Below are 27,538 nucleotides of genomic sequence, written 5' to 3' on the forward strand. Positions count from 1 at the left end.
TCATATGGAAACAGTATACCACACAGATATCCTTCTCTGAAAATTTCTTTAACAGAGCTATCTTGTTAAGATGATAAAGCAGGCCATAACTCTTCAGATAAACTGTCAATAATCTTAATTTCGTTCTACTAGTTGGGATGCGCTATTGCAGTTCTGCGGACAAAGGAGTTCTGTATTCAGAAGATTACCTGGAAGGTTGCGCCAAACGATTTCTTTCGGCTATAAACTACTTTCCTATGAAAGACCTCAATATGAATTAACTTTTATCACTATAAGCACTTTTCCACTAGTTTTTTCGGTTGAATGGAATGTTGAAAGCAAACCTTTTACTAAAATAACATCTGATATCCCCACTAGAATATTCTCTCTATTCTCTAAGGAATTTGTACAATGGGCAACAGGAAGTAATATAGGTTATATAGAAATCATGATTTTACAAGACCTTCAAGAGTAAGTCATAGTAAAAAATATAAAAAAACGGATTTAAATTATTTAAAAGAATACTGCATAAGAGCTGAAGTCTTTGGATCCAATTTCATAGTCGTAATTTAAGCCTCAATAACAACTTAAGTCAACAACTTTGCTGACTTATTATATACTTTACTTAATTTGGAAACAGTGAAATCAACGGTTAAAATTATATATTGCGGTTTAATATATTTATTCACATTAACGAATTTTTAACGAACGAATATAATTCGTTAAATAAGCCGTTTACTATATAAAAACTATCTGAACATTAATAATTTCTGTGAATTTAAACACGAAAATGAAATTCGTTTCTGTTATTAAAAATAAATTCTAATTCAATATTTGTATTTTGCAGTTTCAACAATGCATTGTGTTTTGTTTTCCGCGTTCCGTATTTTGGTTTGGTAGCACTATCAGCTGTTTTCGTCGAATTTGCATTTGTGCTTTGTTGCCATCAATTTGATTGTATCTGTTGATATATGTTGAGCGCAGTGCATACATCTGATTATTTACAAACAAACGCACAAAATACTTTATTTAACAAATGTTTAATAAATATTGCTGACTGTGATAAAATTCGTTTTAATATTGAATATGGTTTTGTGTTGTGATTGCTTTCATTCCAATGGCTATCAACAGATAGGGCAAGGTACATAAACAATTACGTGGGTGTATTGATATCTATCTATATGTATACGTTATATTATATCTATAGGTCCTCGCTTTGGTGTACGTCATCTACAATGTTTTCTGGTATTCTGTGGTTTAGCTGTAGCATATGCCCTACGTGTCAATCTGTCCGTGGCCATTGTGGCTATGACTGATAGTAATTCCACCAATCCTAATTTTCAGGTAAGGCTACAAATTATAGCAACCGTTAATTAAACATAAAAAAACAATAAGTAATTGAGCACTAATGAGTCAGTTTTGTTAAAACTCGCTTGGCATAGTTGAAATGCAAGAAGCCAAAAATTAGTCATTGCATTATCAGTATCCGCTTCCAATATGCTGTGTTTTTTGTAAAATGATAGTGCATTCGCTTTATGTTTTTGTCATATCGTCTTGCATAAAACTTAATTACCTTATCATAATAATTCCGCGTATGTGAAATAATAATATGATAATTATATTTTAAGGAATTCGATTGGAACGAGGGCATCAAGTCTTATCTCCTCAGCAGTTTCTTCTGGGGTTATGTTATTACTCAAGTGCCTGGTGGTTATTTATCGTATAAATATGGTGCCAAATACACATTTCTTTTCGGAGTACTTATCTGTTCCTGTTTGGCGATTCTTACACCATTTTGTGCTGAAATCGGAGATTGGCCATTTGTTTTGGTATTGCGCGCAGCTCAAGGCCTGTGTCAGGGTATGATATTTCCTTCAACACACACATTTTTATCGAAATGGGCGCCTGCGGAAGAACGTGGGCGTTTAGTTAGTTACTGTTACTCAGGCGCACAATTTGGTACAGTTATTATGCTATTTGTAAGTGGTTATATAGCTTCATCGTGGATGGGCTGGCCTAGTATATTTTACACATCTGGTGTAGCCGGAATAGTGTGGTCAATCGTATGGTACATGCTCAGCGCCAGCACACCAGCTGATCATCCGTCCATAACAACTAATGAACGTAGATATATTGAGACATCTGCTCAAGGGCGTCGTTTATCAGATTCGGAACAAGCAAGAGTGCTGCATAACCCACCATGGCTCAAAATATTAACTTCATTGCCATTTTTAACGTTGCTTTTAGTTCACTGTGCTAATAATTGGGGCTTTTGGACGCTAATGACCGAAATACCAACATTTATGAAAAATATACTAAATGTTGATATACGCAACAATGGACCTCTATCTGCGTTACCATACTTAGTCATGTGCTTGTTGTCTTTCGGTTTCATAATTTTGGCTGATGTCATTAACGGTTTCAATCGTATGCCCTTGTCATTCTCTCGCAAATTTTTCAATACACTGGGACAGTGGGTACCAATGTGTGCATTAATTGGGCTTGGCTATATTACAACTGGTGAAAACATGAATACTCTGGCAATAACACTGCTTACGATTGCAGTCGGAGTGAATGCTGCTACTTATTTAGGCTTTCAAGCAAATCACATAGATCTTTCGCCGAATTTCGCTGGTGCTCTCATGGGCATTACCAATTGTGCAGCAAATTTCATAAGTATAATAGCGCCACTTTCTGTTGGAGTTATAGTGACCGATGAGGTATATTTTTTTTGTTTTCCATTAATAGATGTGTATATATTTAATGCGGTTCATTTTAATTATTTTCTTTAGACAAATCCTTTGCAATGGCGCATGATCTTCTATATGTCTGCTGCTTTCTATTTTTTGGGCAATTTACTATTTATAGTATTCGGTCGCACAAACACTCAACCGTGGAACCACATTGGAAATAGCAGGAGGAATTCCAATACACCTGTTCCTACTCAAGCAGACGAGTCAAATGATGAAACGTCACCTTTGAATAGTGAAAATTAAAAACTATTTCTGAATTTTATCGTATCTCAAATTAAAAATGATGTGATAAGTACCTATTACTCTGACGAAACTTCTCTACTATAAATGTCATATACATGACTTACGCTTCCAAACGAATTTATCTTGGTCTATTTTTTCGCCTTGCTAAATTATTTCTACTTAAGTTGAAATGTAAGCGAAATAAAAAAAATTTTGCCTATTCATTCTTCAAAATTTACCGAAAGTATTTATAATTGAAGCGAATTTGACTGCATTAATGTATATAATTAATATATATATATATATAAATATTATTAAGAAATATTTTAATTGAATTCCAAATTATATTTACAATTTAAATGTTAAGGATAAAATGTATTAATAAATTTGTATGTCTTTATGTATATTCACAATTATTCCAAAGTACAAAACTGAAATAAATTCGTTATAATTATATGTGCTTAATAAAAATGGCTAATTTTAATCAATACATTTAACTTAGTATTAATATATAGGGCAATATACAGGCACAGATGTAAAAACCCTGGTAGTTCAAAATTGTTTGTATTAAGTTTTTTATAGATGATTTTTATAAGCAATAAGTTAATTTACCTACAAATTAATTTGAATAATACACTTTTTACCTAACGCTTAATTTGCCTTCAAATTCAATTAGTGACATAAAATAGATTTATATATCAAAAACCTTTCATGATCCACAAAGCTGAAAATTTCAGATATCTTTAAAGGCATTCATATATTAAAATCACTGGGAATAACTCTAACCGAAATCAATTTCTCTTCTCTGACTTAAAAAATGGATTAAAATAAATCAGAAATTTACTAATTTATTATTTTTTATTTAATTAAACTAATAAGTTATTTATATTAACTTCACCACCTCTCTGTGGTGAGTCAATACAATCTCTGCTGAATTATTGTTTTAACATTTCATTTTACAACTTCACCTTTCTGAAATCATTCTGTTCAATTCTCGCCGTTCCGCACTTTTGTTTACAAACTATCAGCTGCTTTTTATTTGTTTGTTTAGCGTTATAGCTATATTTACTTTAGTTCAACTTGTTGCTTTTATTATTCAATTGCCAAGTATTTTATAGAAACACTTATTATTTTCAAATAAATGTGTCCTGAAAATTGCTGACCTTAATATATTCTTTTCTAATAAAAATGGGTTTGTGTTGTGATTGCTTTCGTTCCAATGGTTATCAGCAAATTGGACAGGAGAGACAAGGTAAACAATTTACAACATCAATGTGCATCTATATCTATATATATTGTTTTATATATTTAGGGCCTCGCTTTGGTGTACGACATTTGCAATGCTTTCTGGTATTTACTGGCTTAGCTGTAGCATATGCTCTACGTGTCAACCTTTCCGTGGCTATTGTGGCAATGACTGATAGAAATCCCACCAATCCTGATTTTCAGGTTAGTGCTTACTTTATTTTATTTTATTATAAATAAATAGTGCAGTTTGTTTTAAAAAGTTATGAAAAATTGCATATTTTTTTATGCTTCAAGATTATTTGCACATTAATTAAAAACGTATTTGTATATATTAAATTGTTTCAGGAATTCGACTGGGATGAGAGCATTAAGTCTTACCTTTTAAGCAGTTTTTTCTGGGGTTATGTTATCACTCAAGTACCTGGTGGTTATTTATCGTATAAATATGGGGCTAAGTATACGTTTCTTTTCGGAGTACTAATCTGTTCCTGTTTGGCAGTGCTAACACCATTTTGTGCCGAAATTGGAGATTGGCCATTATTATTGGTATTACGCGCAACACAAGGGATTTGTCAGGGTATGATATTTCCTTCGACACACACATTTTTATCAAAGTGGTCACCTATAGAGGAACGCGGACGTTTAGTTACTTGCTGCTACTCAGGATCACAATTCGGAACTGTAATTATGTTATTTGTAAGTGGTTTTATGGCTTCATCTTGGATGGGGTGGCCTAGCATTTTTTATGCATCTGGTGTAGCTGGCATATTGTGGTCGATTGTTTGGTACATGCTCAGCGCAAGTACTCCAGCTGAACATCCTTTCATAACAAATAATGAACGTAGATTTATAGATAACTCTATGTCAGAAAGCCGTATTGTTCATACAGAACAAACAAGAATGCTACATAGCCCACCATGGTTAAAAATATTGACTTCTAGACCCTTTTTGACTTTATTATTAGTACATTGCTCTAATAATTGGGGCTTTTGGACATTAATGACGGAAATACCAACATTCATGAAAAATATACTTGGCGTTAACATTCGTAGCAATGGACCATTGTCAGCTTTACCGTATTTAGTCATGTGTATACTATCATTTTGCTTCACAATTTTAGCTGACTTTATTAATGGTTTAAATGGAATTACACTATCCTTTTCCCGAAAATTTTTTAATACACTCGGTCAATGGGTACCTATGTGCGCATTAATTACACTTGGCTATATAACAACTAGCAATACTAATGTAAGTACCATAGCAGTCACGCTGTTAACAGTTGCCGTAGGTGTAAATTCTGCTACCTACTTAGGAATTCAAGTAAATCATATAGATCTATCTCCGAATTATGCTGGAGCTCTTATGGGTATTACGAATTGCGTCGCGAACATAATAGCTATAATAGCACCACTTGCTGTTGGTGTCATTGTAACCGATGAGGTATGGGACTTTTGCTTTTCAATTAATTTATTTTTAAATATTTTAATTACAACAATTTACAGACAAATCCTATGCAGTGGCGAGTGGTTTTCTATGTATCTGCGTCTTTCTATTTTGTGGGCAGTTTACTATTTATTGTATTTGGACGTACAAATATTCAACCATGGAACTATCCGTCAAATAATAGTGGTAATTCTTCTATTGTAGTATCTAAGCTAGATGATGAATCGAATGATGAAACCTCACCTTTGAATAATGGAAACTGAATATTATTCAAACAATTTATCGAATCCCAATCTGGAATATATGTAGAGATATTAGTCTGATGAAACTTACTAATAATTAATTGTTGTATAAGTTGTTAGTGGAGTAAAATCTTGTGTAATGAATCTATAGAACATAAGTATTTACAAATGAAACTGATTAATATGTATTATTAAAGTACAAATATTACCTAGAAATTAATTATTAAGAAGAACAAGATTATATATTAAAAATTGTTTTATTTTTGTATATTCCATATTATAAAATATATTAATTATACAATTTAGAATTTTTATGTATTTATGCATATTAATATATTTACATACAAAATAAAGGCTACTCAATAAAAAAATGTTACACAATTTATTTTTTCATAAATCGCGAATATAACAATACGACATTATTTTTTTTACGAAAACGCAGCGCATATCGTGCGTACTTTTTAAATGTAGAGGCGGTCTTTTTAACGTCAGAGAATTTAATAAAGCACAACCTGAACGTGGTTCTTTGTCTAATTTTTATGAAATTAAAAATATATATTATATTATTGTTGTATGTCCGATTTTCAGAGAACATAGGCGTCTATCTTTTGACCATTTCTGTTCGAAGAAGAAATTAAAGTCTTGTTAAGTGGTAGTAATTCTAAAAACCTGTATAAATTCATGAAAAGTGTTTTATGTTACGGAGAATTAATTATTGAAGAATAATGTTAATAATATACACCATTTTTTTATAACCTAATTTGATCCACAACAAATTTATTATTATTAGTTTAGATTTTAAATAAAATTTCATAATTTTTGTAAGTGCCGTATGAATTTCTTTGAATCAATAATGATCATAATAAATATTAATAAATACAATATTAATAAATGTTAAGTATAATAATAAATAATAATGATAAAAAATAATATATTAAATAATAATAATATATATTTTTTCACAAATTTTGTTCTATCAGTTTCAAAATCAAATTTATTTATAATTATTTGATAGAAGGGTTTTTGTATAATAGAAAATCATAATAAAATTTCTTCTAAATATATTAATATTTTTGAAATATTTATTCATTATATATTTTATATTCAATATAAAATCAAAAATTGAGAATGACTGCAAGCTATGGTACAAATTATTTTGGGTTGTTTACGTACAACCCAGTCATTAGGGTTGTAAGGTAACAATTTTCTGAATTCGTGCCGTTTTAGTAGTAGAATACTGCAAATATTTTATAAAAGTAGGCACAATTAATTGAAAAGGGTTCACATCAACTATGAGGTGATTTAAATTAAAAAAAGAATATTTTGTGAATATATTAAATAAGTCTACGATTTTTATCGTAATCAATGTGTTTTTAATTAAAAAAAATAATAAATTTTTAATAATAATAATTATTTTTAATAATAATTATTTTTAATAAAATTGATGTTATATTGGCACATTTTATTTCAATTGTTTTATTTTGTCGAAATGAAATAAAAATGTGAATTCCTTTGCTTACAAAATAATAGTTCTATATTATTGCAATTATATTTTAAATATATTTGATGCAATAATATCTTTACCTTCATAATAGGTATGTGATAAATAATATTTTTATGTAACATCTATAAATTATATATTTTTATATGTATATAAAATATAACAGCAGAACAAACTCAATAATTTTAGGGTTAAAACCTATGCATTCGCTATAAATTGTTATTAAAAATGTAAATTTATATTAACTAATATATTGTTAAGTCTTCGTTACACTTCGCTATGGCATTTATGAAAGTGTGAGTGCGATTTGCAGGTATGTAATGCAGATTGATAGAAATCAAAATATTTTGATTTTTCTACAGTTCTGCTCATTTATTTTAGTTTCTAATATCATTTTTATTCTATCCATACAACATTGTAATGAAGAGTATGATCATTTTACAATAATTATTTTTGGATATAACAAACACATATATAATAAAAAGTTGCTGCTTATCAATGTGTTTTATCAAATTACTTTTTAAAGTGTAACATCTAAACAATAGTGGTATCAACAGCTGATGCTTTGTGCATTTTTCATAGTGTTTTGTGAAATGCAGGAGTCATAGCTGTGTTTGCAAATTAAAATCATTAAGATTTTGTGCTATGTTTAAGAAGTTATTTGATATAAAAATAAAAACGTATACAATAAAAGCTAAACTATTTATAAAATATTAAAATCGTTTAAAAAATGACACTGCCAGAATTTTTCGGTTGCACTTTCATAGCATTTGGCTTGCCTTTTGCGTTATTTGTTTTCACCATCTCCAATGATCCAATACGAATAATAATACTTATAGCTGCAGCATTTTTTTGGTTGGTATCATTGCTTGTATCGTCTGTGCTTTGGTTCATAGTGGTACCTCTACGAGAATATTTGGCGTTTGGTGTAATATTTTCCGTGTTGTTTCAAGAAGCCTTCCGCTTTATAGTGTATCGTTTATTACGCCGCTCGGAACAGGGCTTGAGCGCATTTACGGATAGCATACGTATTACGGAAAATAAGCATATATTAGCGTATGTTTCAGGCTTAGGCTTTGGTATAATGTCTGGTGTATTTGCGCTGGTGAATTTGCTAGCAGACATGGTAAGTTAATGAAACAATAAAAGTTTGAGTTTATTCTTCAATCCACTTTATTTCGACAGGCCGGACCTGGAACAATCGGACTTAAAGGTGGTTCAGAAGTCTTTTTTATAACTTCAGCAACGCAAGCCTTGTCAATTGTGCTGTTGCATACTTTCTGGAACATCATTTTCTTTAATGCTCTCGATATATCAAATTATTTGCATGTAGGGTATGTTGTTGGTACACATCTATTTGTGTCCCTAATCACTTTGCTGAATGCAAATGAAATGTATGCAACCACTTTGTTGCTGAGTTATTTTGTAACCATAACGACTGGATTATTAGCCTTTAAAGTGGCTGGCGGTAGTGCAAGATCGTTTAAACGGTTTATTACTTGTCAATGAATAGCTATTTAATTATGAATAAGTAAAACTATTATAAGAAAAGACATTGACCTGATCACGTTTCTTCATGACGCATTATATTTTTTTTCCACATTTTATATAACATTTTATTTTAGTATTTATAAATACTAAACCAACTCGATAATTAAAAAACTTAATATTAAAAGACAAGTAAATTGTGTTAGTTTATATAAACTTAATAATTGTAAACGTATAATATTCGTGATATTAATGAATGTTTAAATGATATTTTGTTTATTTTAAATCAAACTATAAAAATATGTATTTTTCATACTGCTTAAGCTTATAGTGACTGTCTTTATAATTTGGCATATATTTATATTGTTTATATTTATATTAATTAAATTGTCTAATATATTTTCAACTTTATGTTTAATTACTATAAAATGCTGTGGTTTGCCTTGTTTATATATTAATTTTTCTACAAATATATGTACACTCTATGGTGACCCTGAAAAGCTTTTTTTGTGGTTGGATTGGTTATATCATTTTCTAGTACCTTAGTGAAAAGGAAACAGATGTGGAAAAATTTGAAGAAAAAATTGATTTTAAGATGTGCGGCAACGGAATAGCAAACATCACCATTTTTTAATTATTGTAATTAATTAATTTAATGTATTAATTCTAGTAATTACAATGTATATATATGGCTTACATAAAGAGTTTTTTCAAAGAGTAGTAAAAATACAACAAAAAAAATTCGTTCACTTTTACAACAACAATAACTTAACTACAGTTTCAATATTTTATATTAAGAACGAGGATAGAGTGTAATGGCTCTTAGGTCAAGTAAATGTTAGTAATTTAGAGCTAATCAACTGCGTTGATAAAATTGATAATTAAACAGATATATTATATGATTTATATGAGGAATAAACGCACATTTTCTATACAGATTTGTATATAAGTCAAGAAATTGGGTCAAGAGATAGTACACCTAATATAGGTAATGGTCTCTTGTTCAGATTAGTATTATCATATATTCTAAGTAGCTATGGGGACGTAAGCTTTGGGATGTACACCATATCCATTAATGCCTTTTTTTATAACTGCCAGTAGCAACACTACGTTAATATTGAATTCAGCAAATTCTTACTAGCTTTCTTACCTGGTGTGGGGATAGTGCCTGTATTCTAGCCTCACGCGGTTTTATTATTATTATTATTACTTCCATACTCCATTAGGAGCTTAAGGAGTCTATAAAAGTTGTCCACTGGTTTCTATTTTGTGCTATCCTCTCAACTTTTTAAACGATTTGTTTCCTGCTGAACTGTCTTTTTCCAGGTCGTGGCTTGTCTGCCTCTGCGCGTAGTCTCCTGGGGGTTCCTAGTAAGTGCACCATGTGCGATGTCTTCAGAAAGCTTACGCAGTGTGTGTTCAATCCAACTATACTTCTTTTTACTTATTTCTTTGTTTACGTTTATTTGGTGCGTTATTCTCCATAGCTCTTTAAAATCGTTCTAGGTCACTATATGACTAATATTTTGCGCAGACATCGATTGATAAATGATTGCAGTCTTCGACGATTCGTCTTGCAATTCATTAATTTTTGACTGAATTTGCTGATGTAAGTGTGAAAGCAGTACAATGTAGTCCACATACTCTAGATCTTTCAACCTATGTAACTATTACGTAGTATTACTATTTATTATTTTCTGGATTTCTGGACAAATAATGTAGATAACGACTTGATATTATCATAAGTGGTGTTTGATGAAGGTGACTACTTCATCAGTGAAATGTTTGGTAACAGCTCGAGTATATATAATCAGCTCAGATAACTCGAAATACATACTTATTGGTTGAGCACATACAATTGACGCTGTGGGGTAAAAAAAGAAGGGTCAAAAATTGTGAATATAGTTTTTTACTGTCTTAGCGAATACAATTAAGCTTATTTAAGCATTTTTAATATAATTTTACAACTTCTAGACATTTTAGAATTCTGAACATGCAATCTAGAATCCATTAATTCATTAGAATTGATATTGTTAGCTTCTTAGGTATATAACCCAATTTAATATTGCATGTTAAGATAAGCAGCAAGGCTTATAGGTAAAATGCCACAAGTTCTTAATATTTTATTGGTGTTAAACTTTCGGCTCAGAAATTAATTTATGGACTTAACATTGCTAGCTTTAATTACCATAGTCTGGAATTTAAATAACTTGTGATTAATCTTAATATTAATTTATTGCTTTAAAAGGATCTTAATTATTAATAATAATTATTATAAAATGTTGAAGCTTTAGGATTTGCGATTAAGAATCTCTATACGTATGTTATTCTTGGTATCCGGAAACTTTGAAATAAATCACACAGCCATGTTTAATTTAATTTTTATTTTTGTTATATTAATGATTTAATAATATACAAACTTAAATATAAAAATCGTAAAACTATTTTTAAATTAACTAATAATCTAATTTTAAATTTATATGTTTATAACATTTTTCGTATTAATTGTTTATCGTTTGCTTACAAGAAATTTAAAATAATATTTAATATAAATTTTAAATATATTTTATTTTGTTACTAATTTAATTGTATTTTAAATCGAAATTTAAACTAGTTAATATATAAGTTTATTTTAAAGCTACTTTAGTACAAACAATTCAGAAAAATTGGTTAAATACAAAGCTAGAAAGTATTTACTTGTAGGAAGTAAAGCCATGACTCAAATCAGTACATTGAGGTTAAGTAGGGAAAAACCGGAAAAGCGGTTGGTTTTGAGAAAAGAGTTCGGGCTTATTGCAAAAATTAATTTTGTAAAAAAATTCTCAGTGTATTTTATCACAATCTCTTTTCCGTACTACAAAAAAAAATCATTAAATGATTTGTCCGCATTGAGTTTTGATATCTACGTCTACACCTAATTGGTTCTTAATTTAATTTGTGATTTTTTGGCAAATCCTCTGAACGTATGCATCGCCCTCTATAGCAGATTTCTGTTTCGGATGTAACTTGTGTAGAAGTGGAAGTTGCGTAAACTGCGTGCTCCATTAAATCTTTGTGAAATTCTTTTTTATCTTCAACAGCAGTACCCAACGTGGTAGACGGACTTTCTTCTGTTGGCGTTGTGGTTGTAGATTCCGGCTTTGTCCTCTTTATGCTTGTGTACTCTTGCCGACGTTTACCCACTGCAGCTAGAGCCGCTGTCGCCGCTTGGTCTTCATTTTCTTCGATAGCGAACAAATCATGCAACTGTTTTCGCACTTCAGAGAATAGACTAGGTTGTGACTCTAAATCGTCTGCACTAGTTAAGTCTTCTTCATCTACTCTACGCGTCGCACTGTCTATCGTTGTTGTTTCTAGTGGTATAGGCGTTGTAGTTCTCAGATCATCAAAAGCAAATTCATCCATTGTAAATGTGCTTGCAGTGGTTGTGAGTTCGTTTTGCTTTGCTGTCGTTACTTCGTATTCATGTGCAGTTGCTTGTGGCTTTGGTGTTGTTGTTGTGAGAGTTGATGTACTTAAGATTTCTGTGGTGGGCGTAATTGCAGTTGTCGTTTCACTGTTAAAATCAGGTGCTACCTTTTCTTTGTCACCCACGTATAACGAATTCAATAGTTGAGAACCTAGATTTTGAGACTCCGCTGTTTCAAAGCTTTCATTGTTTTGGGAAGATGGAATTTTAATTTTCTTCCATTTTCCTCGTCTATTTAGTCGATTGCCAACTGTCGTTTTCTGAGATTCGAAAAATGAGCTATTATCAATCGATTTATTGCTTGTATCTTCGTCAAGTGGTGATTCCTCGGGAGCCTTTCCCATCACTTCTTCAAGAAGTTCAGCGAACGATTTTTCTGGCCTAGAAAGAATTATATATGGTATATATAATGCTAAGAATTCGATTTCTTTCGTTATTGAGAACTCACTTCAAATTTGGTGCCTTAATTGATGCTTTAGAGCCAGTTGATTGTGAGCCAAGATCAGCAGAGACTTTGACCTCGTATACATCTGGTTCCTTTTCGGCAGATACTGAATCGGCTGTTACGATTTCCGGTTCATTCTCAAATTTGTGTTCATATTGATCCCGTGATTTTGGATTTACTGGTTTAAAGTTGCTGCTACTCGCAATTTTCACAGATGGCGACCATTGAGATTCTTGGCCATCCAAATGAAATTGGTTTTTATAGCGACGTTTTGCAGTCTGAAAAGACATTGGATTAGTGGGCTACAGCGCAATTCATCTTTCTTATACTTACATCGCTGTCATACAAATCTTGGTTGTATCGGTTTACTTTACGGTAAGCATTTTTGGGTTCTTGTTCAACTTCTTCTTCAGGATTTACGGTAGAGGATGCAGGATGCAAAGGACGACGTGTACGTGTTCGTACTTTGACGACTTTTCTTGGTGGCAATCGTGGTCTTATCTAATTTGAAGTAATTAGTTATATATTACATTTTTAGTTTACTTGAATGTTATAGAACTTACCGATGGTTTCTCTTCAGGGGCTTGTGTTGTTGTTGCTGGCGATTCTGTTGTGGTACGTAGTCGGGGATAATTTCTGCGTATGAAAGGCGAACGTCTTGTGGTGGTCGTTATAGGCTCTTCTGTCGTTGTGGTAGTTGTAGTCGGTGTAGTAGTTTGTACTGTAGTATAAACTGGACTAATTTCATTTCTATATGCAGGTTCAGTGGGGTTAAGATCTTCTTGATTTGGGAAATAGCCTGGACCATAATTATCCTTTGAAAATTGATTATATTGCTGTGCTATTTGCATTGGTTCTAACAATCCTGCTGGGAATCCTTGTTCACTCTCAATATTGTTACTTGGTGTTACTGTATATACTTGCTGTGACTCTGAAGCGGACGACTCTGTTGTTGGGTTGATATAAGTTGTTGGTATCGCTGTCGGACTACTTGTTTTACGGGAAGTGGCTGGACGGAAAACTGGATAATTCTGGTTGAGTACATCTCGTTGATATTCAAGATCCTCATTGTTTTCCTTGCCTGCTGTCTTCTTGGAACTACTGTGGTGTTTCTTTGGTTTTAGTCGCAAAGTTTGACGTTCTTCCGGTGTAGGTTGATAACGTACACGGTTTGGATTACGTATTAAGGGATTACGAGCTGCTGATGGACGGCGAGTTGTAGTTGAAGTGGGTTCATTATCTACAGATGCTGGTGTTGTTGAAGATGCGGAACCTCGAGAGCCGTATGGACGTCTGGTGCGTAATGATGGACGTCTTGTTGAATATTCTGACTCAGAATATGAAACTGATGATGTAACTTTTGAAATAACGGGCTTGCGTACACGGTTAAGCGGACGACGGGAGGGGCGTGTGGGTTGTTCTGCTTCATAGTCAGGTGTTGTTGTAACAATTTGTTCAACTGGAATTTGTTTATTTTTTTCCTGAAGATTATTAACAAGTCCTGGTAAGTTTGGTGTAAGTGGTGGCAACTCGGAGGGCAGCTGATAAGGATTTGGATCGAACTCTACGGGTCCTTCACTTACTTCATTTTGTATGTACGATGGACGATGATTTAAAGGTATTTCTTTTTCCACTCCGCTCTGAACATCGTTTATTTTTTGTGGTGGCAATGTATTTAATGTATCATCTACCGAGGAAGATTGAGTAGTTGTTGGTGTGTAAACAGTAACACGATGCTTAGAAGGAATTGATTTCTGTGTTGTGGTGGGATCGAAAGTTTGTTCATATTGAACTTGCTCCAATGGTGAAGTTGTTGGATTGACAATTTTCGGGCGATTACGGAATGCATCTTGTTGTCGGAAATATTGCTTCATGCGATACTCTTCTTCAGCTGTTGTCACTGGTGGTGGTCTTGTCGTGAATCGTGGCACATATTGCTCAACGTTTGGCGGTGAGTTGACGTCATGATATAATTGTCCAATGGCGCTTTGGAATTCAACCTGTGGACTGGTGTTATAATTGAATAACGTTGGAGATGCTTCGGTCGTAGATGTAGTTGTTGTTGTTGTGGACGTTGTACTAGTAGATGTGGTCGAGGATGGCTTATAGGACTGAGACTTGAAATATTCGTCATTTATTATCTGGTTCGGTGCAGGCTGGAATTGAGCGTAGGGATTCGTGATTGTTTGTGTGAATGCAGGTTGAACAATTTGAACATTTTGTGGTCGCTTCTTTTTATGACGTTCCTGTTTTGTTATTTTTGGTGATGTCACTTCTTGTATTACATCTTGATTAGCGAAGTATGAAAACTTATTTCCTCGAGAAGGTGGTAAAGTAGAACGCTGCGTAGTTATTTCATATTGGTTTTCACTGTTTAGACTGGGTAAAACATTGGCAAAATTGTCCTTAATTGGCGAAACTGTTTTTATACGTTGTCCATTCGGACGTAGTCGTTGGGTTGTGGTTTGATATTGTCCAATCTCATTTTGGTTTGGCAAATTGTATACTAGACCAGCATGTTGAGGTTGGGAAATTTGAGGTTGTGCTTGTGGGAATTGTGGAGTAAGTTCCTGTGCTATATTTTCCCTTGCTCTATTAACAACAATAGACCCAACATGTGGCTCCGGTAGCAGGATTTTGTTGAAACCATTTGGCGTGCGGTAGCTTAGGGGAGCAACAAAGAATGGTACATCACGTAGATCTCGCTTTTGATTCAGTTGCGATAAATAGGGTAAATCAAATTTAACAAAGCCCTCGGGCGTAGGCATACCAGCTGGTCCAACAAATATTTCAGGTATTTGTTTTGCTGGTGCATCAATTACAGCAATGGTATTTGCATTACGTAGCATGGACACAACATCAGACTGCGTTGTACGGACAGAATTTTTCGCTAAAAACATGGCAAGTGGAGGTTGATGAGCTTTCGGCTTTGGCTTTGGTGTTGTGTATTGTGGACTTAAAAAGTTTTCGAAAATATTAGCGGGCCTTGACGACGTGGTCAGTGGACGACTAGTTGTACTCGTGCCATAATAATTGGGTCCTTGTTGGGTGAGAGGTTCAGGAGTATAAAATTGATTTATTTGGTATGGATTTACTGCTGGCAGACCCGGGTTAACATTGTATTTGTTTACTGGAAGTCCTTGATTCTGAGGTTGATTATTTTGTCCTTGCTGCTGATTATAGAGAGTGTCATAAGGCACATATAACAGCTGTACTTCTTGTTGCTGTGGTGCAGCAGCTGCTGCAGGAGCAGCACCATGACCCGAAGCTGGTGCTGTTTGTTGGTATTGCGACTGCAATTGGAAAGTGGAAGGAGTGTTTATATCGAAACCTGGTTCCTGTGCAGGGTTAGACGGAAAAACTTGTGGTGCAACACTTTGCAAGGGCGGCTGTGTTGCTAATGGTTTCGATTCTTTAAAGAGATTTTTGATTGGTAAAGTATCTTCTATATAATTCTGTTGATGCAGTGGCTTCTGTTGTAATTGTTGTTGTAAGGGCTTTTGTTGTGTGGGATGAAATTCCGATGGAAATACTGGTTGCTGATTGTAGAGCGGCGAACTAAAGAGCGTAGCATGTGCGCCACCGCCAAAAGTGTGCTGAATTTGGTAGCCGGTTTGTAGAGTAGGCGAGCTACCAGTAGGACGATTGTTGTCTCCATGATATGGCATTTCGAAACTGAAAAATGACTGTGATGTAGGTTCCTGAGATTTAAGTGGACTACCTTTCAATGGAGCAGCTATCGGTGCTGATTGTCGTAGAGGCAATGCTTGTGGTGCATTACTAAATCGTTGGAACTGATAAGGATAATCAAAAGGATGCTGTTGCGACAACGGACTGTTATGATGCTTTTGTAATTCTCCGAAACGTGGATTCGGTGGAAACGATTGAGAATAAGTCAATACACGAGCATTTGCAGACCGATCCTTCAAATTGGCATCTGCGGACTCAGCGGTGGGTGCTAAAGCTGGTTGTGTAACTGGTACCCAATCGAATGAGCTTGCATCACCGGGACCAGTTGCTTCCAATTGACGAGACCATTTTTCTGCTGCATCAATTGAATACAGAGTTGAAAGTAGAAGAAGCCCAATTGCGGCAAAAATATTAAGCTGTCGTTGATTCATTGTGAGGCCTGCAAAGAGGGGAGGAATTGTTATTTTACTTTGTAATATTTTTTAAAATGGATTGTACATGCAAATAAAAAATAATCCGATTTATTGAGATTGGAAAGTTATGGCGACTTCTAATTGCTATTTTACAGTTCTGATTCATAGCTAATAACGTTGTATTAATTCAGTTTCTTTAGACAACAATTAAGACGATGTTTACGGTATTGTTTTATATTTGTTTGTAATGAATTAATTAGAAAAATTTTAAGGCGTGAACTACTTGGCTTTATCATGACAAGTTCACCTTGTCGAGTTTGTAATTACCATTTGCTTACGTTTATGAGAAGAGGAATGTATATTTCTGATATTGAAGACAATAAAATGTATTGAGAATTTAATCATATTTCTTTTGTTTAATTAGAAATAATTCATACGATTAGGTTCAATTAGTCACAAACATAATTATTCTGAATTGAAAGGTAAAATTCTTGTGAGTATTTGAAACAGTATTTGCATCATTTACTAATAAATCTTGAACGTTTAAAGAATTCCAATTACAGCACTCAATTAATCATCTTAGTTACTCTAATGTCAACACTTCATAATTTTATTTAATTTTTTGCATAAATAAAATAAAATTGTTGTAAAATCGTTGTTAGATTGCGTTCACATTCAGTGGCTTATAAAAGTGGGACAAGGAAAGGGTTGGAACTTCAAACTCAGGAATCGTAATTTCCCATTTTTCAGTGTTATTGGACTAAATCACTGCCGAACCATAGTTAGAGTATCAAACCACATTTCTGAACCAATTTTTACGATTCATAATTCTTGTGGTACTTTCTATAAGTCTAGTAGGTTCTTTGGTTTTCCCCATTAATATATCTTGCACCATTCATGCTCAAAATAAAAAGAAATGACTTTCAAGGTAGATTCCTTCCAAAGTTAAGGTGTTAAACTTACTTCGATAAAATATAGTTTTTTTCGAAATAAGTTAAGCGATCTTTAGAAGTAGTATTTTGAAAATGATCACAAGTAAAGAGTGATCATTTTTCGATTACTGGTTAATGATAATATTATTCACTTTTTTAAGTAATATAAGTACTTAAGATTTAAGATTTTGTCCACAAAGATTACGGTGACAGTGTTATTGATATACATCCTAATCCGTTCAAATATGTAATATGACTGAGGCGTGGGACAGAAAGAAACTAAGAAATATGATAGGAGTATTTTTAATTAGTTTTAAGTTTATTTTTTTTAGATGTCAATTTTCTAATCTAGTATTTATTAAATATTTTAAAAGAACCTTAATTAATTTACTTTTAATTTTAATAATGATTTTGCTCTATCTATTTATGTTTGTGTACTTGCGTGCCTTCATGTAATAAAAAGAACGAAAATTTAATGTATACCATACATTATAATTAGCTTATCTTCAAGAATAAGAAAGTACCATAATTATCTCCAACATATATAATAAATTCAAAACCCTATATTTATCCTGCTCTTAGTTGATTCAAAATAAAAGTTCTTTATCTCAGCACCCAATCTCTTTCAAACATTATCCATTTACTAAAATAATGGAGAAAACATTTGTAATGAAATGAATATTGCAGTACAGGAGATGCTCGAGAAATTGAAGCATCCTCTGAATTAAATCAATGAGGTAAATGTGTCTTAATACATTGACCATAAAATATCGTTGCTTGCAGTAGAAATCTAGTATAATTTATAATCTGATACATCTATTGAGGTTCTGAAATCGTTAGGGTGATGAAATTTATTTTCCATCAATGAAATATGTCCTTACTTAGATTTTGGTTATTCTACTAATTACAACAAATATATGATCTATCATATTCTTCTTTAAAAGAGAATAAAATTTCTATCAAGAAATGCAAATGGAAAGACTAAGTGCGCATGACATAATTTCGATTCAATGGGATATTACAGTTGATTCAGATGAAGTGATCAATCGTTTTATCGAAAAATAATTAAAAGAGTAGTTTCTCGTATTTCTTAGTTATGGTTAGGTTAGTTATGAAATTTTTTAATATAAAGTAAAACATACTTTTCAGTGTTTTTGAAAAACCTATATTAATTATATATAAATGAAGTTTCAGGTTTAAGTACAAATTTTATATATTTATATAAATCACTTGTATTATATTCACAACTTCAACAATTGTTTGGTTTTTTTACTTATAACCTCCCTTAAGAGCCCTTTACACATCATCGATCACTGACAGCGAGCGATGCTGTGTAAAGGACACTTTAGAAGTTAATTAGTGGTTACAATACTAATATGACCCATATGAACTGTTTCCTTTAAAATAATTTCAGTTAATTAAATATTCAAGATATTGTGAAAAACAAATATTTTGCTACCTATCTAGTATCTATCTATTATTACTATATTTTTTTGAGAAATAACAAAATGATTCTCTAAAATGTTTAAAAAATTGATATTTGATTAAAGAACAATCAAAGATAAGTTCATTATACAATGAAAATATATAGTAGTTTTTTATTCATTTAGTACAGCTTTTTATTAGATTATCAATAATTATTGGTTAAACTTATTTCATTTCAACTGAAAAAACAAGGTCACATATCTGTATATTACGTTAAAACCAAAGATCAAAGTAATAATAGTTCTTGTTTTTCTTACTATTATATTATATTTTTCTTCTTCTTCTTCACAGCTTTTGTCTAAACTGTCTATGCTAAGTCAGATATAACATAATCTCTGATTAAGTCATTTTTTTTATAACCATTTCTGTTTTCTTATAGTTATTGTGTTGTTAATACTTATATATCAGAGATAAAAATTATGATTTAATATGCACATTATTTTTTACATAAATTTAGTAAAATAAAAAAATTTTTAACTTCATACTAACTCTTTCCATTACGAATTTGTGCTAAATTCATATTATCAACGAAGCCATTCGCTTTAAGAATCAATTGTTCCTCACTTTTGCTCAGAGTTTTCTTTTCAATTTTTATAACGGATACATATATATATGTATAGATACATATATATAAACATATGAGTACACATTTCAGATGTTTTCACAATTGTTGCAATAAATTTCTTATAACATATGTGCATGTACGTATCTTAGTTGCTTCACCTACTAGAGCATAGTATTTGATCAATTTAACCAACGAACCATGGTGAAGTAAATATGGAATTTTTGCAAGTGGAGACGTGAAAATGTAACTCTTTTCTTGGACTTCAGAAATATGGCTTTTTTTTATTGATATGAAAATATTTTTACAATATTTAAAGTAATTTGTTAAATATTTAGTAAGCATTGTTATTTTTATGAAAATGACCCTTATGCGCTACTTAACCAGCAGAGGTCGTTTTGCCACTCCCAAAACCAATCAACCAATTAAAAATTTTAATATATTTTAGGGATTATAGACTATACAGAGGTTTATGTTTTGTGATCCTAATTTTGCAGCACGGTGTGAGTAGAATATGATTAGTAGAACTACAAATCAAACCATCATATCTTTAATTTACGGTTTGTCAGCTTGTCATATATATCGTTTAACAACCACTGAACATGCAAAAATCATGAAAACTTATTATAATGATAATAACCAATTTTCGCATTGTTTGATTTAATTTTATGTTTCATATTTCAGTTACTGGATATGTCACCAAATAAGATTGTCTTATATGGGGCAGCAAAAATCTACAAGTAATTATTAAAAGACCTGTGTAACCACAAATAGTCTGTGTATAAATACACTGGTAGCCATAATATTTTTTTTAAAAGACAGGTGTGACTTATTTCAAAAAACAGTCAATTATTAATATTAGAAGTACATGAAAATCCTTTTTGTTTTGCCGTAAAACGAAAGATATGAGTTTCAAGAGGATGGTGTCACATGTCACAAGCTATACTGTACGTAATGTTTTTTTTTAGTTGCATAAGAATTCTCCGGGACGTGTAAGTTCACAAACATATGTTGATTTTAACATAGATGACAGTTCACTCAGGACCACGAAGTATTTAAGTCAATAGCTGATTGTTTACTAAGAAATATATATTTTATCGGAAGGCATTTGATAAAAATTGAAAAACCAAAATTTTTAAATTAATTCAAATAAAATTAAAAAAAAAGATCTATCTCTATATTTTTACTCTACTATATCTGTAATACGGGAACGCAATTGGTGTAAGTTCAAAAAGCATAATTTATTTTATTAATTCAATTCAAATTTATTAAATTTTGTCAATCTTTATTTTGATTCAAAAAATTCCTCAACACCATTTACTAAAGTAATCTTAAAATATATTTGAAATATTGTACTGCGTCTTAGTTATTCTATTAAATATAATTAATTACAATTAATTTTATCAATAACGAAGTAAATCTCTTTTCTTGCAGGTGATTTGATCCATGCTCAAATCATCAAATCATCAAAAAAGTGCTAAAACCACTGAAGAAGTATAAAACAAATAGCAAATATAAATGCTAGCATGGTGGAATACCAGCAAATAGTGGCAAAAGTGCTACCTAACAGCACACAAACCGATCTCCCTTTGTTAAAAAAATTTTGTAGTAATTAATTTGATATAAACATTAGCCTTCAAAATTAAGGTCAAGGAAACTAAATTAATTGACTTGTCAGATTGGTTTACATTTATTAGAGAGTATTGCTCTTTTCGACTGTTTTGAACTTTACAACAGTTTTTGGTGATCTCTTGGTCTGCTATATATAAGCAACGTCTTCATTCTTAGTATCACCTTGGGTCATTATTTGTTCTTAAGTGGGCTTTGGTAAATAAGGTGGCCACTCAAACCTTAGCTTTCTATAAACTTTAAAATTTTATCGAACTTGTGAATTAATGGTAACTATTTATGTAGTAGTTTTACAATGTCAAATTTAACACTATAAAATACTTAACTAAACAATATAATTGCATTTAGTGCTTTAACGTAAAAAATAATTAAATTATAGTTAATTCTTATCACTATTTATTATATTAATTATATTATAATTAATATGTTATTATTACATTATTATTATTATAAAATTTTTATTATAATTAAAGTTATTATATTATAATATTATAACAATTTTATTATAGTTTGAACTGAAAAGAATTAGCTGTGCCAAAATTCTTCATCACTTTCAACTTGTATTCAGAAATGAAAATCTCAATGCTAAGAACAGGAAACTATTATATATCCAAAGAATTCGTCCTTCACTTCTATATGGTTATATAGCTTTTAGCAAAGCTTCAAACACTACTATTCGTCAGCTAGAAATTGCACAAAGCCAGGTTCTGAAAAGACTTTTCAAAGTATCATGGTACATTAGAACGAATGACATCCTCAGGGACTTCAAGATTGATCCGATCAAGAAATACATAAAGGATGGAGCCCTGAAATTATTTGCGAAAACTGACAGACTTACTAACACCGCGTTATCAAATCTCAGAATGTTTACAGGCTCCCCGGGGAGGTATGCAGATCTGAGATCAATTATTGCTTAGTCTGATGAAGTGATAAACAATAATTTAGTCAAGGCGTAAGGAGGGTTTTTAAAAATACCTCGAGTTAAGAAGGAGTAAAAGTGCTCAAGTGCACTGGCTCAAATAGAAATTAGTAAATAATATATTTTATTTTATTTTATTTTATTTTATTTTTTTTTAACATTTAATTTGAAACATGAATCGAGTTTCTAACTTTCTAATGTTGTAAATTTTTGATGACTCATAAACCGATCGATCTTTGTTTACTTTACTTATTCTAACACTTTTAAAATTAATTTCTACTTAATTTTCAATCAATGTTAATTAAAAAAGTAAAATTACAAATACTTAGGCAGAATTGCATCACATTCGACTTGATCAAGTGATATGCAGATATCGTTTTTATCGCTTAAATGAAAGGTAAAGTGACGACGTCACTGGTGCAATAATGGCCTTTGCTTCCAGCTAAGCAATCCGTAAAAGCAAAATTACTTTCATTTTCACTTTTGCAGTATTGTGGATAGTTGCGGTTTTACTGCGGCTGACCACGTAAAAATCGCATTGCACATACGACTTTTCACTGTAATTGTGCATATATGCACGATATTTACTAGTTTCAGCAGCAAAAACGGCATCGCAGCAACTGAAAACCGCAAACACCACACCACACCGTATCGCTGATGCCGATTGCCGATGTACTAGCAACAGTTGCAGTCAAGAAATGGGTTAAACGAAAGCAAAAGTGATTTCGAAAATTTAACTAAATTATTTCTCTTCACAGCCACTTTTCTTTGCCAACCAAAACAGAGAAAAAAAATCCAATCAAAAGGTACAAAAATTTGAAAATTTAAAAATTGTAATAAATAATAAATTGCGTTCAATCAACCCAAGAAACGTCAAGAAACTACTACAGATACGGTACATTGCTTTCAAGTATCTTAGATTTTTTTACGCTGAAATAGATAAGATACTTTCCAGCAGACAAAAGAAAGTAAAACAATACATTACTTCCATAAACAAACCATAATATTGCCCTTTTGACATTGTTTTTACTTCCTACTAAAGATTATTATTACTACTCAACTTCTTAAGTATCTAGATACATTATTACGGAGCAGTCCGATAACAACGAAACATTAGTCAAAGCATGCCAAATCAAGTGTAATTACAATAAAAACAAGAAGAAACAATGAAAAGTGTAATAAACATTAAACGTTAAAGATACTTGCGACGGGGCACTTGTCTAGATACGTTTTCGTTTTCGTTTTCACAATGACTTTACATTATCGCACTCTGCTCTGAATTAAAATTTATTTAATGTTAGAGATACTTTCATAACGAAAGTGAAATTATGACAAAATATTTTATTAAACACGATTTTTAACTGATTTGGGAATTGAAAGTTATTGCTACTTCAGTATAAGTCATTGAGACTTTAACATATGTTTTAATTAAGAAATGCGAAACCAGATACATGGTAAAAAGTATCTGACTCCAAATAAAATTTAAATGATTAATTTTTGTTAATGAAATCACTTGAGTGTGGTTTGTAATGTGTCATTGCAATGTTATTGTAAACACGTCATGTTGTTGCTATCGTAACCAGCGTTTTGGCCTAGTCTTCATCCGAAAGTGTGCTTGGTTTGTTTTTGTTGAAAATAGAGAAATTCCAAAGACAGTAATAAATCACAGTTGACAAGTAGATCCAGAACATCAAACCGGAGGCTTCTGGAGCATTCGAGTACAGTGTACATTCCAGTGCAGTTCTTAGCATCAGTAATAGGAAAGTTTATATATAAAAGTAGCAAAGCTGTGATAGCAAACCTAAAGCACTATAAATAATAAACTATATACTATATAGTGTATTATATATGTAAAATACTATATATGTTTCCTTACTGCAGATATGAGTCTACAGGCGTCTGAATGCCATCTGGCCACTTTCCACTAAGAGGAAATCCAATATTCTCGCTCAGATACCCCGTAGAGATATTAGTCTTATGATAGGTTTACTTACAGATCAGAGAGAACTATGACAAGAGAACTATGCTAGAAGATTGAAAGTTCCTTTTAATCATACCTGTCACAGCCGTGGGAAAGACGATGAAAGTACCTCTCATCTACTCTGGTTTTACCCAACTCATGTACGCGGCGACTGAACACTTAAAGAACCACATTTCTTGAAGATCTCAATCAATTACAAAAACTTCTAATAAACCACATTTTAAGCTTCGCCAAAGGTTCTAAATGGTTGTAAATCATGATTTTTCTCTATATACGGTAACACAATGGGAAAATAGGCCTTAGTGAATCCCATAGGGATTGTCGTTATAGTCTAAGCTAACCTACTGTAGATATGTGTGTACCAAATTTTGAATTTAGAAACAGTTATCTAAATTAGAGAAATTTGAAGTTTTAACTATTACTTATTTAAGTCTTAGCTCTTATCCTTTAGTCAGTTTAAGAACACATTACTTCTTCAACATGGAATAGATATTGAAACAGGGCTATGACAGAACAAGAACAAACAAATCTTAAAAATAAAGTAATGATGGTTAGGACACACTTTATGTAAACCCTTCAGTAAAATCGCACATGCCGCTCTAGAATAGAATCTGCAAGGAAGAAGAAATCGCGGTCGACCAAAGACTACATGAAGAAGGATAATCAACAGATAATCGGGCAAATCTTTCACTAAACTAAGAGCTATAGCACGTGATAGAAATATTTTGAAATGTTTTTTCATTTTATAATTAAATTGATTAATTACTTTCAAATCTATTAATTTTAATTAATAAATTAAAATTAAAGTTACAAAAAAATGACGACCTAAATGTGTGCCCGATATAAGATTTTACAATGAAAAGTAGTACCATTTGAAAATTCGACCTCTCATCCACTTAAATGACTATATGTGCTCTACAATCTGACTAGATACTAAGAATTAACATGTTCTTGTACAGGTAATCTTGCTCAAAAATATGAGTTTGAATGTAAGAATCATGCTTTTTTGTTAAGTATGATGAATAATAAATATTTGAGCGAAACTTTTGTGATTGTAGAGGGTTGTAGAGGGCTCTTATATTTAATGTTTCTTCTACTTTTATACTATATACCTATTTCATTTATTTATATTTTATCTCTTGGTCATTGTGTACATATAGCTTAGTGGGGGCTAAGCCCACGGATCCAATAGCTAGATGTGAATATTGGCTGCACGAATTTTCCATTCATTTTTGTACATATATATCATAAATTAACTCTAGTGATAAAACAGACCAATAAAGATAATCGTGTCGCAGTGACAGCTACTTAACCTGTTATTAGTTGTATATAGGTGTCTACATTATATAAAACCACATTTTAAATATATTATATTTATTTAAAATATATATTTTAAATATATATGGTACAAATTACGTAATGGATCTAGCATGTTTCTTCTTAAGTATGAAGAGAGGTTTTTTTCGAAAAACTGCATTCTTTGACTTATACAATACGAAAAAGTATTGGTTCTCGAAAATAGAAAAGTATGGCGTTCTTGGCAACAAAGTATAGTGATAATAATTATGGCGAATGAAATAGAAAAATTTGCAATGACAGCAAGGGCAAATTATTATAGACAAGCTTACAGATGGTTTGAATATGAATTTCGTGGCCAGAATTATTTTATATGATAATACCGTTGAAACACCCAGCCAGATTTTTAAAATTATTTACATCTCATGAGTTTGTATCGCTTAAGAAAGTAATCACAGTTTTTTTTCTAGGTATGTCTTTTTATTTCACAAAAATTTTTTATTAAATAAAAGGGTTTGAAATGAAAAGAAAAGACAAGAACAAAAATTTAGTTAATTTATTGAAATTTCACTAACCATACAACGGCAAATTTTTTATTTGATTAAATATTTTGATTAATATTTAATTGATTAATATTATAATCTAATAAAATAATAAAAAGTTATAATAATAAAAAAAGAATTAATTTTTTTTTTTTGTTAAAATTAATTTCGCCAAATTGAAGGTGTTGAAGTCAATTTTTGTCAAAATCCGCTTATTTGCAAAAGAATGGATCATATACAGATATGATTTATTATTAGAACTAGTTTATATTATTAAAGCATTTATAATCCTTTTTCGTTTTTTTAGGTGTGCCATACCAAAAAGGTTTTGAGATAATAAATCGCATTTATTTGATTTGTGGGCGGATGTCTGTCTCCAAAATTTGTAACTGTAAAATTAATCACTATTAATTTTATATTTTTTTAATACCTATTTCAGTAGTAATATCCTTAATCTCAAATTAATTTTCAAATATGATCATAGCTTGTCTAAAAAGTATTACTCGTTTCAACTGCTCAGGGGGTTTGCCATATATGCAACGTTCAAGGTTAATAGGATTAAATGCGTAATGATGGCGTTTGTCGTGCTGTTAATAGGATTAAAATTTTATCAAATAAAATCGAAAATTTAACAATTGGGGCATTTGAAACCACAATAGATCACAAAATAAAAAAGTAAACATACATGAATTATGTAAGTTTCGAAACATAAAGTGTAAACTTCGCGGCGAAATAAGATTAAAAATCCGGGGTGTTGAGAGAGGAGTGTTGACATTGGCGGTGATTGCTTTAAAGTTTAAACTTTTATCAATCGAATTTGTGGTTTTTAATAAAAAAAAATAATTTTACTTGAGATTTATTTGCATCCGGCAAGGCGTTAAGTGTGCCTGGTACATGCTTAATGCCACGTTGAGATTTATTTTGTACGGAAATTGTCAATCATTCGAAAACTTACCATAAATTTACCAGTTGAGCCGCTTACAGAGATTTTTTCGAAATCTGCAAAAAGAAAATAATTCAAGACATTAACAAGACTGTAAATACGTTAAAAAAGATTGTGATTAAATTTAAATCTAAAAGTAAGAAATATGGAAAAAGCTCAAGGCAACTTGTGTTGAAAGGCATTCCATAGTGAATGCCTCCAAACAATTGAATATTGGGCAGAAATCCATTATTTTGATTGCATGTAAACTAAATTAAAATAAAGCAATTTGCAGTAAAGAAACTATTTGAAGATCGCAAATACGAGCGCCTTCATGTCTAAATAATGAAATGGCAAATGTTAATAAATTGAAGCCA

At 31.5% G+C, this 27,538-nt stretch overlaps 4 protein-coding genes across 4 annotated transcripts; 3 read left to right on the forward strand and 1 right to left on the reverse strand.

The window, feature by feature from the left end:
- The first annotated feature begins 920 nt into the window (after window positions 1–920).
- On the forward strand, window positions 921–3,221 carry LOC119682657 (putative inorganic phosphate cotransporter). The gene is made up of 4 exons (XM_038096147.1): window positions 921–1,120; window positions 1,187–1,323; window positions 1,608–2,699; window positions 2,772–3,221. The coding sequence occupies exons 1-4, from the start codon at window positions 1,066–1,068 to the stop codon at window positions 2,973–2,975; spliced, it is 1,488 nt and encodes a 495-aa protein (XP_037952075.1). The 5' UTR covers window positions 921–1,065; the 3' UTR covers window positions 2,976–3,221.
- Window positions 3,222–4,042: 821 nt separating this feature from the next.
- Window positions 4,043–6,047, forward strand: LOC119685806 (putative inorganic phosphate cotransporter). Its single transcript, XM_038100189.1, has 4 exons — window positions 4,043–4,206; window positions 4,267–4,403; window positions 4,548–5,642; window positions 5,705–6,047. Exons 1-4 carry the CDS (start codon window positions 4,143–4,145, stop codon window positions 5,906–5,908), a joined length of 1,500 nt encoding a protein of 499 aa, XP_037956117.1. The 5' UTR covers window positions 4,043–4,142; the 3' UTR covers window positions 5,909–6,047.
- A 1,924-nt stretch (window positions 6,048–7,971) lies between these two features.
- On the forward strand, window positions 7,972–8,901 carry LOC119679539 (gamma-secretase subunit Aph-1). Its single transcript, XM_038091950.1, has 2 exons — window positions 7,972–8,514; window positions 8,574–8,901. The coding sequence occupies exons 1-2, from the start codon at window positions 8,119–8,121 to the stop codon at window positions 8,895–8,897; spliced, it is 720 nt and encodes a 239-aa protein (XP_037947878.1). The 5' UTR covers window positions 7,972–8,118; the 3' UTR covers window positions 8,898–8,901.
- A 2,573-nt stretch (window positions 8,902–11,474) lies between these two features.
- On the reverse strand, window positions 11,475–27,241 carry LOC119681929 (flocculation protein FLO11). The gene is made up of 5 exons (XM_038095242.1): window positions 27,195–27,241; window positions 13,354–16,919; window positions 13,124–13,291; window positions 12,794–13,068; window positions 11,475–12,726 (listed from the first exon to the last, which is right to left on the reverse strand). Exons 2-5 carry the CDS (start codon window positions 16,909–16,911, stop codon window positions 11,802–11,804), a joined length of 4,926 nt encoding a protein of 1,641 aa, XP_037951170.1. The 5' UTR covers window positions 16,912–16,919; window positions 27,195–27,241; the 3' UTR covers window positions 11,475–11,801.
- Window positions 27,242–27,538: the final 297 nt, after the last annotated feature.

The sequence above is a fragment of the Teleopsis dalmanni genome, chromosome 2, assembly GCF_002237135.1.
Source record: "Teleopsis dalmanni isolate 2A chromosome 2, ASM223713v2, whole genome shotgun sequence".
Classification (NCBI taxonomy): Eukaryota; Metazoa; Arthropoda; class Insecta; order Diptera; family Diopsidae; genus Teleopsis; species Teleopsis dalmanni.

What these genes read in the sequence shown, in the direction of transcription:
- LOC119682657 (XM_038096147.1), top strand. Translation starts at nt 1,066, where the DNA reads ATGGTTTTGTGTTGTGATTGCTTTCATTCCAATGGCTATCAACAGATA. An exon ending in CCACCAATCCTAATTTTCAG is followed by an intron (nt 1,324 to 1,607) that starts GTAAGGCTACAA and finishes TTATATTTTAAG; the next exon opens with GAATTCGATTGGAACGAGGG. An exon ending in GAGTTATAGTGACCGATGAG is followed by an intron (nt 2,700 to 2,771) that starts GTATATTTTTTT and finishes TATTTTCTTTAG; the next exon opens with ACAAATCCTTTGCAATGGCG.
- LOC119685806 (XM_038100189.1), top strand. Translation starts at nt 4,143, where the DNA reads ATGGGTTTGTGTTGTGATTGCTTTCGTTCCAATGGTTATCAGCAAATT. An exon ending in AATTGGACAGGAGAGACAAG is followed by an intron (nt 4,207 to 4,266) that starts GTAAACAATTTA and finishes TTATATATTTAG; the next exon opens with GGCCTCGCTTTGGTGTACGA. An exon ending in GTGTCATTGTAACCGATGAG is followed by an intron (nt 5,643 to 5,704) that starts GTATGGGACTTT and finishes AACAATTTACAG; the next exon opens with ACAAATCCTATGCAGTGGCG.
- LOC119679539 (XM_038091950.1), top strand. Translation starts at nt 8,119, where the DNA reads ATGACACTGCCAGAATTTTTCGGTTGCACTTTCATAGCATTTGGCTTG. An exon ending in TGAATTTGCTAGCAGACATG is followed by an intron (nt 8,515 to 8,573) that starts GTAAGTTAATGA and finishes TTATTTCGACAG; the next exon opens with GCCGGACCTGGAACAATCGG.
- LOC119681929 (XM_038095242.1), bottom strand. Translation starts at nt 16,911, where the DNA reads ATGAATCAACGACAGCTTAATATTTTTGCCGCAATTGGGCTTCTTCTA. An exon ending in CCCCTGAAGAGAAACCATCG is followed by an intron (nt 13,292 to 13,353) that starts GTAAGTTCTATA and finishes ACTTCAAATTAG; the next exon opens with ATAAGACCACGATTGCCACC. An exon ending in AAGATTTGTATGACAGCGAT is followed by an intron (nt 13,069 to 13,123) that starts GTAAGTATAAGA and finishes ATGTCTTTTCAG; the next exon opens with ACTGCAAAACGTCGCTATAA.